The 14,537-nt window shown below is 44.0% G+C and overlaps 1 protein-coding gene across 1 annotated transcript; it reads left to right on the top strand.

The window, feature by feature from the left end:
- Positions 1-9,342: 9,342 nt before the first annotated feature.
- On the top strand, positions 9,343-10,653 carry LOC100725592 (beclin-2-like). The gene has a single exon (XM_003474693.1). It carries the CDS (start codon positions 9,343-9,345, stop codon positions 10,651-10,653), a length of 1,311 nt encoding a protein of 436 aa, XP_003474741.1.
- The last annotated feature ends 3,884 nt before the right edge of the window (positions 10,654-14,537 follow it).

Here is a 14,537-nt window from a genome sequence, read left to right as displayed (position 1 = left end):
ACCTGAACTGCATAGAAAGACCCTGTCTCAAAAACACACACGCAAAAAATTTAGAAAATGTTTTTTTATTTCACACCAATCCATTAAGTATGTCCATTACAACATACAACATACTGAATTATAAAATTCATTTTAGACATGACCACATCTGTTCATTACTAAGTCTGCAAGTTATTCAAATGTTGTGTCTGTACTCTGGTCATTGAGCCTAAGTGGTTTTTTTTGGCTGGGCATGGTGGCACACACCTGTAATTCCAGTACTTTTTTTTTTTTTTTTTGGTACCAGGGATTGAACTCATGGCCTCACACTTGCCAGGCAGGCGCTTAAGCTACTGAACTAAATCCCCAGCCTGCCATAAGTGTTTTTCCCTCCTTATTTTATTGGTACATTTTAGATATACATAGTGACAACATTTCTCACAGGAAATTTGTACCCATACGTGATATATCTTGCTTCTGCTTCTTTTTCCCATTCCCCTCCCTTCACCCCCTCAGTCCTAAGTCTTTTTTTCTTTTTTTTTTTTTTTGAAAGAGTCTCACTGCGTAATTTAGGCTGGCCTGGAATTCTTAGTGATCCTCCTGCGTCAGCCTCCCAAGCATTGATATGATAGCGTCAGCCACCACACCTCGCTCTCAGGTATGTCTTGAGTTATTTGTTTGCAGAGGTATTTACCTCTCATCCAAAGGTGCAGGTTTGGGTATTTACAAAAATTATAATTTATATTATAATTTATTTTAAGTATTTATGTCAATAATTACTTATTTAGATTTAATGTTTCATTATTATTATTTTATAATTCAATACATCCATCATGTGTTACAAGGGTCACACTAAATATATCCTTCTGATGATGGTCTTAACTGAGGCTTATTTTCCGGGTAGGATTTATATTATAAGGATCCTGAAAAAGATCATACTAGAATTTATTTTCTGGCTAGGTTATTTTTTGGGAAATACAGTAATGCAAACTCAACAGAGAAATTTTGAACCATTTAGAATTTCTAAGTCTATGTGATGGTTGGCTCATTCAATTTCAACACATAATGTTAAGCAAATGACAATGAAATACTTCACAAATGTCACCCTAGATGCAGTCGATATGATTTATAAGCACAAAATCCTTATTCACCTGGGGGTGGTAGGGGACACCTTTAATCCCAGCCCTGAGGGCTGAGGCAAGAGGATCACCATGTGTTTGAGGCCAGCTTGGGATACATAATGAGTTTGAGTTCAACTCCTGAACTACTCAGCAAGACCCTGTCTCAACGAAATAAAACAAAACAAAAAACCTGGGCTGGGGATTTAGCTCAGTGCCACAAGTGCCTGCCTGGCAATCGTGAGGTCATGAGTTTGATCACCAGTACAAAAAACAAAACAAAACACCTAAATGAGTTCAAGGCCAGCCTATATAAATAGTGAGAATATGTCTCAAAAAAACCCACCTTAATCAGTATTCTTTTGTTTGTCTCAAAAAGCAAGTCTGCTTCCTATAGTCAAAACGGAGCAGAAACAACCTGAAAACACTGGCCAATTACCTTGCCCTTCCCCAAACTGACAGCTTTTATTCAATCTTTTGCTGTTATGCCAGCTATGGTGATGCGTGCTTGTATTCCCAGCACTCAGAAGGCTGAGGCAGGAGGACTGCCACAAGTTTGAGGCCAGCCTGGGCTACATCATGAATTCAAGGCCAGTCTGAATTACACAGCGAGACCCTGTCTCAAAACAAAGGTCCTAGGGGCTGGGGATTTAGCTCAACAGGCATAAGCGCCTGCCTTGCAAGCAGGCAGTCGTGAGTTCGACCCCCGGCACCGATAAAAAGGAAAAAAGACAAAAAAAAAAAAAAAAAAAACCAAAGGTCCTTAGACAAGACTAATAAAAAGTACTATCAGTAAGGCCTTTCTGCAGGGAAGAGTATAACATACACATAGTATTTTAAAATTATCGTTTATGACTTAGAAAAAGGAGATGAAGAAGGGTTATATGGGTGTCCAGTTTCACACATAGCTAAGCAGTTAGTTATAGAGAGAAGGAAATTTATAGCTTTCAAATATCTGAAAATACGTCTGCTGCTCTATGACGGTGGCTTCATGTTGAGCTGCTGCTTTGTTCTTGTGGGATGGTTACAAAACAAATATCAAATGTTTTAGGACCTTTTGGTTTTCTTAACAGTATTGATATTGGAAATGAACACTTCAGCAGTAAATGTAGTTCCTTTTCCCTATGATCCACTATTCTGTCTTGAAAAAGGCATGCATATCACCATAAATGAGCCTTCAAACAAGGAAAATGAACATTTTTTTACTTTTTTTTTTTGTCTTTTGGAGACAGGGTCTCACTATGCAGTGCAGGCTGACCCTGTGCTCACTTTGTAGCCCATGTTGGCCTCCAGGCAGTCCTCCTGCCTCAGCCTCCTTATGGGCCACCACACCCAGCTGAACACATTTTGTTTTCATCCTTTCAGTCCAGTGGGGTTAGGTCTATAATTATTAAAAAATACACATCTGTGGCATATTTTTCAGTAAATTCTCACTTAATATTCACCTAAAAAAACCCTTTATATAGCATTTTTAATTTTTAAAATGAAAGATTTTTTTTTTTTTTAGTGTGTACCAAAAAAGGTGTTTTGTTGTTGTTGTTGTTGTTGTTGTTGTGGATGTACAGACAGCACAAATCAGCTTCCGGCTCGCCAGGCTGAATCCTTGTCACCGCAGCCTTGGAGGAGTCAGGCCTTAACCTGATTCCGGGCGCTGCTCTGGGACTCCTCCCGCCATGGGCCCAGGCCCGAAGTCTTCCTAGCCTAAACACAGCATCTCATATGGAAAGGACAGAGGCAGGCAGGAGGCCAAGTCTGTGGCAGGGACGCCCCCCCCCCATCCTCCACCACATCCTGTGCACAGCCCAGGGACACTAATACATTCAAACCTAGGCTGGCTGTGGTAGGATGCCTGTAATTCCAGCATTCTGGAGGCTGAGGCAGGAAGATCACCTGGAATTCAAGGCCAGCCTGGACTACAGAGTGAGATCCTGACTCTGAATAACAAAACAAAACAACAAATACCAGGCTTTCCAGAAACTTATAAAGATATATTATTCAAAGCAGAAAGATAAGACATATGTTAATTTTTAGTTTGATTTAAACTACTTATTTAAAAACGTGATTCGTGAGTGGGCCTTTGTTCCTACCCAATGTACATATTATTCTGTTATTTAAAATTCTTAAACTTCTTGCCTAGGGCTGGAGCTGTATATAGTCGGGGGTAAAATGCTCGCCCCAATAGGCAAAGCCCTGGGTTTGATCTCCGGGGAGGCAAAAACTACATAGAGACAGAAAAGGAGAACAGAGAAAAATACCAAGCACACAGCTGTGGAAAGGAAGGCGATTATTCAGGGTGGGGAAGGCTCAATGGGGGTGGCCCCAGGGTCCCAGGAGCTTCGCAGGCTCCTTCTCCCTGGGTCCCAGCCACCAGCGAAGTTCCAGCCTGACAGGAACCCGGGCTTCTCCGAGTCCAACCGGTGACAGTGAGTCACGCCATCAGGTGGTGCCCTCCAGGCTGTGACGGTCTAGACTGGGGAATGGATTGCTGGCCCAAGGCTGGAGGCGTTTTAGACGGCACCAGGGATGTCACGGAACCCCTGCAAAGTTTAGGACCCTGGCACACGTATTTGCTGGGAGGCTTAGAACTCCTGGCTCACAGCGAGCACCGAGCCCCCGGAGCCAGCCTTGTCTCAAAATAAAATAAGTGTTGGGGATGTAGCCCAGTGGTACAGCACTTGCCTAGCTCTGAGCTCTGAGTTTGATCCTCAGCACGAGAGACAAAGAGAGCGAGGGAGAGAGACTGCGCGGGAGGGGAGACATCTAAAATGGTGCCCTACACAGCGCGAAAGAGTTTACAGTACTCATTATTTGGTGAACCAACAATCTTGGAAAATTCTACTTTGCAGTAATTGTAAAAAAACAAAAAAGAGAGGCCATACATGTTTGGTTTCATTTGTAATGAGCACTGTGCAGGGCCTAAGATTCCACCAGCACTCAGAAAACAGGCAGAAATTAGAGGCCAACCTGGGTTACACAGTAGGTTCAAGGCCAGCCTGAACTACATACTAAGGCCTGGTCTCAAAAAAAAAAAAAAAAAAAAAAAAGAAACAAATAAAAGAAAAGAAAAAAAAAAGATTCCAGTTATTGTTTACCAAAAATCCAGGCGTTGTGGTGCAAGTCTGCAAACCTAGCTCTCAGGAAGCTGAGGCAGGAGACTTTTACAAAAGTTAGATGTTTGTCCTACATTCCCAAAGTCCTCAGTTTGATCTCCAGGGAGGGAAAAACTACAGTGAGAGGAAAAGGTAAAAAAAAAAGAGAGAGAGAGAGAGAGAGAGAGAAAAAAAACACAGCTGTGAGGCTAGATACCAAAGCCCAGGTGCCCCATTACCACCAGAAAAAATATTTCAGTCATTGTTCAAAAAAAAAGCCAAGCATTACACATTCAAGAGGCTGAAAAATTTACTTACATGAAAGAATAGCTCTACACACAGATGCCTAGAAATGAAAAAGTTAGAGTACAAGAACCATTGTTGTTGGGCTGGGGATGTGGGGATGTGATAGAGCTCTCACTTTGTATGCATAAGGCTTTAGGTTCAGTCCCCAGCAAGGTGGGGGGGGGGCGGATAAAGGAACTATTGTAGTGAGTGGTTGCCCCTGGGGCCGGTCATTGCCTCCCTTTTCTGTAGAAGCACCTGACTGTCTGTGGTGAAGGTCTCTTTATGTTAATTTATTTTAAAAAGAATAAGATCTAACAAAACAAAACAGAGCAAAGCTAATCAGAACAGAACACTGAAAGTGATACAGGACTTCAAAACAAGATCATAGGAAATCAATGATGGCTACCATAATGTCTCTCGTTTTCTTCAAAATTGTTGCCCATATAATAAAATCAGGCAAAACAGAATAGAATAAAACTAATCAAAGTAAAAGAATGAAAGCGTATTTTAAAGAGACTAAAACCAAACAAGACAGAATAAAGCCAATCAAAACAAAACAGTGAAAGTGACAGAGAATTTCAAAACAGGATGATAGGAAATCAACAGTAGCTACCATAATGCCTCTTGTTACCTTCAGAATTGCTACCCAGACCACCAGACATAATAAAATCAAATGAAACAGAACAAAATAAAACCAATCAAAACATAACATTGAATAAGACAATACAATAAGACAGAACAAAACAAAAGTGAGAACAATATTGGATATCAAAAACAAGACAGAAGGAAATCCTTCATATTTGCTGTATTGCATATTGTTGTCCTCTTAACAGATGCTCAGACTTCCAGCCTTAGGCCTACAAAGTCAATCAAACAATATAAACATTTATTTGTCTTGGTACATGAGATGCTATCAGCTCAGTTGTTTATGGTTGTGTGTGTGTGTGTGTGTGTGTGTGTGTGTGTGTCTGTCTGTTCTTGTCTTTTGGTTGGCTCATGGGAAGGGTGAATTGGTTTCTTGTTTCTCCTCCCAGGCCCAGCATGGCTTCCCCCAACTCATGGGAAGGATGAACTAACTTGTTTCTCTTCCCAGGCCCCAAATGGTTTGTGCTGGCTTCCTTATGTTATTTATGTGATCCTAATTTCCTATTTGATTTTTTTGTTTTGTTTTGAGACAGAATCTTACTATGTAGTTTAGGCTTACGTTGAACTCATTATGTAGCCCAGGCTGGCCTTGAATTCAGGGTGATCCATTTGCTTTAGCCTCTTGAGTGCTGGGATTATAGGCATGTACCACCACACTGAGCTGTTTGGTTTGTTTGAGACAGGGGCTCACATATAGGTCAAGTTGTCCTTGGACTGTATGGCTGGCTTCAGGCTCACAGCAACCTTACTCTCCCACCCCCCGACCAACCCTGAGTGCTGTGGTTATAGACATGTAGCACCATGCCTGGCTTCATGTGATAAAATTAAAACATTTTTAGCCAGGGGTTGTGGCATATGCCTGTAATTCCAACACTTACTCAGGAGGCTGAGGCAGGAGGATCACTTTGAATTTGTGGCCAACCTGGGCTACAAAGTGAGTTCAAGTCCAGCCTGAACTGCATAGCAAAACTTTATCTCAAAAGTAAATTAAGGAGGCTGGGGATTTAGCTCAGCAGCATAAGCGCCTGCCTTGCAAGCAGGCAGTCGTGAGTTCGATCCCTGGTACCGATAAAAAGGAAAAAGACCAACAACAACAAAAAAAAAAAGTAAATTAAATAAATAAGTAATAAAACAACATTTTTAAAAGAAAATCTGAAGAGTTCAACAGTTAGTAGTAAAATGATTTTTGCCTTTCAGAGTTGATACAAAGACACACTAGCTCACAGTCACATGCATTTATTGAAGTTGCTGATATTTTGTTGTTCTTTCTTTGGTCCTTTTTTCTTCTTTCTTTCTTTTTTTAAGACAGCATCTTACTATGTTGTAGAGACTGGTCTTTAATTCCTGGGCTCAAGCGTCCCTCCTGTCTTAGCCTTGGGAGTACTGGACAGGTAACTACTGCAGCTGGCTGAGGCCTCACCTCCAAACACCATACAGTGTAGAGTTTTCCTCTTGACACACACAGTGGGGATGACATTTGAGCACATGAGTCTTGGGGACACACACAGACCACAGCCCTACCACAGCGTGGGCTCACAGTGAGGGCACAATCGCAGTTCCAGCTTTGTGGAGCACACTGTGAGGAAGGGAGCTGAGGGGCCACTGAACCACAGCTCACCGCAGGGGCTGGCGAGTGTGGCAAAAGTGTTCTGATGCAGAGAAAACCTCGGCACCACCTACCTGGAGTGTCCAGTTAAGGTTTCCAGAGTGGGTGCCATGGACATTGAGGCCTTGGGGTGAGAGAGACAAGTGTGTTTGCAGATCTTTCTAGGAAAAGGAAGAAACAGACTCAAGGAGAAAACCTCAAGGTTTCTGGAGAAAAGAAATTACACTATTTTGTACAACTTAGAACAAACAGAAGCCAGGCAAGGTTATCCCAGCACTTTGGGAGGTTGTGGCAGGAGGATCACAAGTTTGAGCCCAGTTGGGGTAATTTAACAAACTTCAGTCTCAAAATAAAAAGTTTAAAAAAAAAAAAAAAGTGGGGATTTAGCTCGGTGTGAAGGCCTTGGATTCAACTCCCAAGGTGGGGAAAAAAGAACAACTTAATCCTTTGTGACCGCCCAGCAGGATAGATTGTTTAGCACCAGGGCAGGGCAGGGCAGCAGCAAGAGGTTGGCTTTCATTGCCCTGGGTTGGCTCAGCGAAGTTGCCCCTCCCGACTGAGTTTAGACCTAGAGTAAGAACAAAAGCTCAAGAGTTTCAGGAAATGTTTGAAATGCAGATCCTCCAGCCCACTCTGGGAAGGCCATGCGGTCGGCCGCGGCACTTCCCAAGCTGCTCTTCAGGCTGCCAGTCTGTGACCTAGAAGGCACTCTGACAGCGGCTGCATGGACAAGGGGGAGGGCTGGCAGCGGGACATGGGGGAGGGCTGGGGCTGTGTGACAGGTCCCAGAGCAGCCTGGGCTACTCATCTAGCTGCTGGGGACCCCAGCAAGCAAAGTCCCTGCCAGGGCTCGCAGTCCTGTCACCAAATCCTCAGCCCTTGTGGATGAGAGGCAGGAATGCGTGAGCAAATCTCCAGAGATGAGAAGGGATTTCCTTTCTGCTCAGGTGTCAGGGAAGAAGGGCTCACAGAAGATTCTGTTTCGCTTTTGTCTTTGTTTTTCCAGACAGGCTCTCACATGTAACTCAGGCTGGCCTTGAACCCATGGTGACCCTCCTGATTCAGCCTCCTGAGTGCTGGGATTACGGGTGTGTGCCATCACATCTGGCTAAGGTTTTTCTTTTCTCTCTTTCTTTCTTTCTTTCTTTCTTCCTTTCTCTCTCTCTCTCTCTCTCTCTCTCTCTCTCTTCTGTCTCTCTCTCTCTCTCTCTCTCTCTATTTATTTATTATGTATTTATTTTTTGAGACAGACTCTCTACACAGTTCAGGGCATCCTTGAAGTCACTCTATAGTTCAGGCCTGCCTCGGCCTCGTGAGCACTAGGAATATATGGGTGTGCCACAAGGCTGTTTTTATTGTTGTTTTTAAAATGAATTTCATTGGTACATTTTTGACATAATGATCACATTCATCATAGGGAATTTGTGCATGTGCATACTATATCTTAATTCTTTTTTCCTCTCATTTGCCTCTCTTCCCTTCAACCCTTCCTGCCCTCTCCCTTTACTAACTAGGTTTTTGATTTAGAGCAAGTGTCGCTGGCCAACATCTGTGTTTTCCTGGATGACTGATTGATGGAAATCAATCAAGCATTATTTATGTATTTATTGGTACCAAACTCATGACTTCATGCTTGCCAGGCAGATGCTTACGACACTGAGCTAAATCCTTAGCTGATTTTTTTTTTTTAAATCAATGATTTTTAAAATAATCTTTTCGGGGCTGGAGATTTAGCTCAGCGGCATAAGCGCCTGCCTTGCAAGCAGGCAGTCGTGAGTTCGATCTCTGGTACCGATAAAAAGGAAAAAGACAAAAATAAAATAAAATAATCTTTTCAATGCTAGGCTTTGAACCCAGAGCCTTCACAATGAATGGCATCCCCAGCCTATTTATTCCATTTATATTTTGAGATTTGGTTTCACTAAATTGCCCAGGCTGGTTTCAAACTTTTCAATCCTCCTGCCTCAGCCTCCTAGAGTACTGGGATTACAGTACAGGCATGAACCCACCACACCTTTTTTTTTTTTTTTTTTTAACTTTTTATTGGTACCAGGGATCAAACTCACAACCGCCTGCTTGCAAGGCAGTGCTTATGCCGCTGAGCTAAATCCCCAGCCCCCCCCCCACACCTTTTGTTGTTGTTTTGTTGTGGTGAGACAGTCTTACTGTGTAGTTCGAAATAACCTTGAACTACTATGTCACTCAGGCTGGTTTTAAACTCAGCTTCCCAAAGTAAGATTAAAAGTGTGGGCCACCACACCCTCCTAGATTTTCTATTTAGCAACAATCACTGGTCTATAGGGAACTGAAGGGGTCTTCAGGTAACCAGGAGGACACAGTGGTAGGGTTGTAAGGATGGAGCTCCAGATGAGACATTTTATTTTATTTTTTTCTGGTTTTTTGAGACAGGGTCTCGCTGTGTAATTCAGGATGGCCTTGAACTCACAGTGATCCTCCTGTCTCAGCCTCTCAAGTGCTGGGATTACAGGCGTGGGCCACCACACCTGGCTATGAGACATGCATTTAAAGAATCACTCTCCTAGAAAGAGTTTAAAAAGGGTCCAGTAGGCAGCCAGGAAAGCCACACAGACCCAGGTTCCAGGCAGAGAGTTGCAGGATGTCCACCACGTGTTTCCTGTGCCAACACTGCCACCAGCCCCTGAAGCTCCGTCAGACCTTGGAGACTCAGGGCTGCATACAAGGGGCTCCAGGGAAGATGCAAGGGGACAGTGGCAGCTCCGAGAAGCTTGCAGCCTGTGAGGGGGCCCAGGCAGTTGCCTCCAGCAGCCTCTGTGAACCCGATGGCAGGATATCCCAGGAAAGTGCCAAATCCTTCACCCTGCTAGGCAGCTTAATCCCTGTGAGAACTCTGGACAGCACTCAGAAGACTTGCGCCTACATTTCCGATGCCATCTCAGACCCAGAAGCTGTGGACCACCCTCTGTGCCAGGAGTGCACCGATTGTCTCCTAGAGCAGCTGGACAAGCAGCTGGCGAGCACCCAAAGTGACATCCAGACCCACAGGCGCTTCCTAGAGCATGGGCTGCCGCAGGGTGGGGATGAGGACACCCTGCAGGCCCAACTGTGGGACCTGATGCAGGAGGAGGCCAGGCTGGCCCGTGAGCTGGGCCACCTGGACAGGAACCAGGCCGACATTGCCACCCAACTGAGCATAGCCCAGGCCCAGACGGCTAAGCTGGTCCAGCAGGAGGCGCAGAGCCTGAAGGAGCTCAGGGTCTTACAGTGGCAACAGCAGGAACTGTCAGACCAGCTGTGCAGCCTGGGCAACCAGCTGATGTATGCCCAGCACAAGATGCAGCAACTGAGGACATATGACATCTTCACAGCCACCTTTGAGATCACGGAGGACGGGCCCTTGGGCGTCATCAACGGCTTCAGGCTAGGCCGCCTCCCGCAGGTCCCCGTGGGCTGGGATGAGATCAACGCGGCCTGGGGACAGGCGGCTTTGCTGCTGCTGGCCCTGTCCAAAGCCGAGGGGCTGCAGTTTCAGCGGTATCTCCTGGTGGCCTGTGGGAACCGCTCCTACTTGAAGTGCCTGAGCGGAGATTGTGGGGACCTGCCCCTGGCCTCCGATGGGAGCCACAATGTCTTCCTAGACAACACATTCGACCGTGCCATGCTGGCCTTCTTGGATTGCCTGCGGCAGTTCCAGCAGGTGGCTGGGCGCTGCGGACTGCGCGTGCCCTACAGGGTGCACGCGCAGGAGGGGCTGCTGAGGGACCCAGCTTTCCCCAGGGAGCGCTGTTCAGTGCGCGCGCACCTCAACACAGAGGAGCAGTGGACCGAGGCGCTCAGGCGCATGCTCAGCAACCTCAAGTTCTGCCTGGCGTGGGCCTCCCAAAGGTACCGTCCAAAATTACACCGGGCTTCCACCAAGACGCTGGGTGGCAAAATGGACCAATGGTAAAGGGTGTGGGGTGCTGCAGACCTATGGTCACACCAAGTATTAATTCAAAACAAAGCACCGACCAGGGCAAATCAGAAACGACTTTGTGATTTCTCTCTTCCTCATCCAGTAAGTGATTGAGTTATCCAGACTGGGCTGTACAGGGTTTTTGTTTTGTTTCGTTTTTAATTTTTGTTAGTATATGTTTGTACAATGGTTATGTTCATTGTGGGGAGTTGGAACATGTACATAACGGAACTTAGTTCAAAGTGGGAGTGGGAGCACATGCCTGTAAATCCAGCTTTCCAGAGGCCGAGACAGGAGAATTGTAAATTTGAGACCAGCCTGGTCTACAAAGTAAGCTTAAGGTCAACCTAAACTGCAGAGCAAGATCCTTCTCAAAAAAGACGAAAAAATAAATATATGAAAATTATAAAAAATTCCCATGGAAATTGCTCACAAGTGGGTGGACAGATAAATGTACAAATAAATAAAAGCCTAGGGAGAGGAGAGCTATTAGAATGTGATAGAGGACCATGTATTTATTGAAAAGCAGAATTTTTCTAAGAGAAAAGAAAGGATATTAAAGGTAAAACACAGGTATAAAACCATTAGAATGGGACTGGGCTTGTGGCTCAGTGGTAGAGCTCTTGCCTTGCATGTGCAAGGTCCTGGGTTCAATACCTAGCACCACCAAAAAATCTGAAAGAGCCACTGAAGAATCAAGCAAAGAGAAAGAAAAGGCAAAAGTCACAAAGGTCTCCGAGCGTGGCAGGATCATGTCCCCCTACCCCCTTAGCAAGTGGGAGCCAGTGATCTGGACATCCCTTGAGAGGCTGACCTTAGGCAATGTAGCAAATATGGGGGATTTCCTTCTACCATCTCTTTGAAGGCAAATACTTTTATCCCTGTTTTGCTTTGTTCTAATTAATGGTGTTATTTTAGCCTGTTTTGTTTTGTTGAACTTCAGTATACATAAAAGTGTGGACGGCTATTTTGAAGAGAATGAGACTCTACGACAGCCATTAGTGACTTCCCTATTGTCTGGTTTTGAAGGCCTAAAATGCCTTCCTCATTCTGTTCGGATCAGCTTTATACTATGTTGTTTTGTATGAATTCTCTGTATGCGAAGACATGGACAACTCTTTGGAAGAAAACAAGAGACAATACGATAGTGAAGATCTCAGGTCGTCTAGCTTTGAAATTTATATCTCTTATATTTCTTTCTTATGTACTGTTTTGTTCTGTTTTGTTGTGTTTAATTTTACCCCCTCTAAAATTAAAAAAAAAAGTCGCAAAGAGAGGGTGATTAACTGAGTAAACAAAGATTGAAGAACCGAGGCTCGCTTTTGATTCAGGGTAAACAGAAGCCATTCAAGAATTCTGGCCAGAGTAATACCTCTTGAGACTTTCTGAATGACAGCATTTATGCACCATTATTATTATTATGTTGTCTTCTGGAGACAGGGTCTCTCTATGCAGTTCAGGCTGACCTTGAACTCACTTGGTAGAGCAGGCTGGTCTCAAACTCGAGATCCTCCTACCTCAGCCTCTCAAGTGCTGGAATTACAGGCATGTGCCACTAAGCCCAGTTTAAATACCATTATTTACTGTGGTGCATATATGCTATCTTAAAATATTCATATGATAGAATATGCTATATTTTGTTTTTGTTTTTGAGACAAGGTCTCACTGTGTAGTTCAGGCTAGACTTGAACTATGTAGCCCAAACTGGCCTCCAGCTATTTTTTTTTTTTGTCTTTTTCCTTTTGATCGGTACTGGGAATCGAACTCACGACCGCCTGCTTTAAAGGCAGGCACTTATGCCGCTGAGCTAAATCCCCAGTCCCCCCCCCCCCAACTCTTGGTAATCCTCCAGCTTCAACCTCCCAGGTGCTGGGATTACAGCATGTGCCACCACGCCCAGATTATGAGATAGGGTCTTGATATGATACGCTGATCTTGAACTCCCAGTGATCTTTCTGCCTCTGCCTGAGTGCTAGGATTACAGGCATGTGCCACCACGCCTGGCTCTGCCTTTATTTTTGGTAGATGTACAATCTAGGCTGAGAAAAAAAGTGAAAAAGAGAAGTAGTTTAAGGTGAAGGAGATCCTTAAGAAGGGTGTGGGAACAAGACCTGAAATTGGAAATAGGTGTTGCTTTGATTGATCATTACCAATTATAGGGCAGGGATACTCTCCTCTGCTAGGATTATTTCCAAAAGACGAAAAATATTTACAAAAGATGAGAAGTATAAAATAAAAAGCGGCCTTTATTCTGAGAACACGGAGAGAGATGACCCACACCGCCACCGCTGGCGTCCCGCGATCTCTCTGGCAGACACCTGGCGTGGGGGCATGTAAATAGCCTCTGTTTGGGGTGGAACCTAAGGCGGGCATTAGGGATGTACTGGCAGCCCATTGGTCCTAGGTTTGGCGCCATATGTAAATTTCCAGGGGTGGGAAGATGGCGTCACAGGTAACTTCCTAGGGGCAGAGGAGATAGGGGCTTCCTGCTTCCGGTTGTGGCTTTCCTGGCTACAGTGTCCTATCTGGGCCAAAACCCTTTCATCCTCTTCCTTTCTTTTTTTTCTTTCTTTTGCACTGGGGATGGAACCCAGCCATTTGCATGGAACTATATCCCAGCCTGTCTCCCTTGTTTGATGGTATCTCACCCAGTTTCTCAGGCTGGGCTCGAATTTGGAATTCTTCTGCCTCAGCCTCCCATTAGCATGGACAATGTTTCTTCTCGGAGAAGCTTCCCTGGACAGGGACACTGGAGCCCTCTGTCACTGTCAGTGTGACTGACTTAGTCCCTACAGCACATACAGCTATCTGAAATAATCCCCTCTGCTGCTTTATCTCCTTCACTCTCCTTTTCTATAAAACATACGCATTGTAAACATGGGCTTACTCTTTCTCTTTTTTAAAGCCATGGTATAATGAAAACAAAAGAGTTGTGAACTAATTATTTGTTAAACAAATAAACACGTATACTTTCATTTGAAGGCATTAGCTCTTAGGTGGGAATTGAGGTCATGACCCTGACTAAGAGAGTGTACTCACAGTGACAGCAAATAATACCACACTGTTGTTCTCTGTCTTATTAGCCTTGGAGATAGGAACTTTTTTTTTTTTTTTTTTTTGAGACAAATCTGGCTGTGTAGCCCAGCCTGGCCTCTTGCTCATAGTAACCCTTCTGTGTCAGCCTCCCAAGTGCTGGGGTATAGGCATCTGCCACCACACCCAGCTCAATTTTGGAGACAGAAGTTGATATTTTCCCTGAAAATCACAGGAGAACTGATTCTGTAAATATTCATATTAGTTAAATATAGATCCCTCAAAATTGAATGCAGATATCTTGTGCTCTTGGTGAATGATTTGGGAATGACAATTCACAATGTACCATTGTTACCCCCTGATTGATGTGTTTTGAAATTTTGCTTTCTTTTTTTTCTCTTTGAAATAAAATGGATTTGAAAAGAAATGGATCCTTTTTTTGTTTTAACTTTATTGCTACTTATGATCAATTTAATATATTTGGTCTAAATGATAAGGAAAATCTTTTTCAAGTTTATATGAACATACTAGCAAAGAGTATTTTGAATGGCTTTAGAGTCAAACTAGTATTTGGTAAGTAACTCAGTAAGTAACTCAGTAATAAATACTGAGTTTGATCTTTCAAAATATCCCAAAGCACAGAGAATGGTAGTAAGAATTCTTTCTTTATTCTGCAAGTGAACATTGGGCCAGCTGATATCAAATTTTTCTTGGATTTAAACAGTAACAATAACAGCTAGGTAATGTACACATCTGTAAGCCCTGGAAGGGCTGAGGCAGGAGGGTTGCTGTGAATACGAGGCCAGCCTGTACTCTATAGTGAGATCCTGTCTCAGAAAGACAAA

This window comes from Cavia porcellus, unplaced genomic scaffold, assembly GCF_034190915.1.
Source record: "Cavia porcellus strain 051 isolate PalLab524CR breed Dunkin Hartley unplaced genomic scaffold, mCavPor4.1 scaffold_29, whole genome shotgun sequence".
Lineage (NCBI taxonomy): Eukaryota > Metazoa > Chordata > Mammalia > Rodentia > Caviidae > Cavia > Cavia porcellus.
Note: the sequence above shows the minus strand (reverse complement) of the source record. Positions and strands in the feature narration are given on the sequence as shown.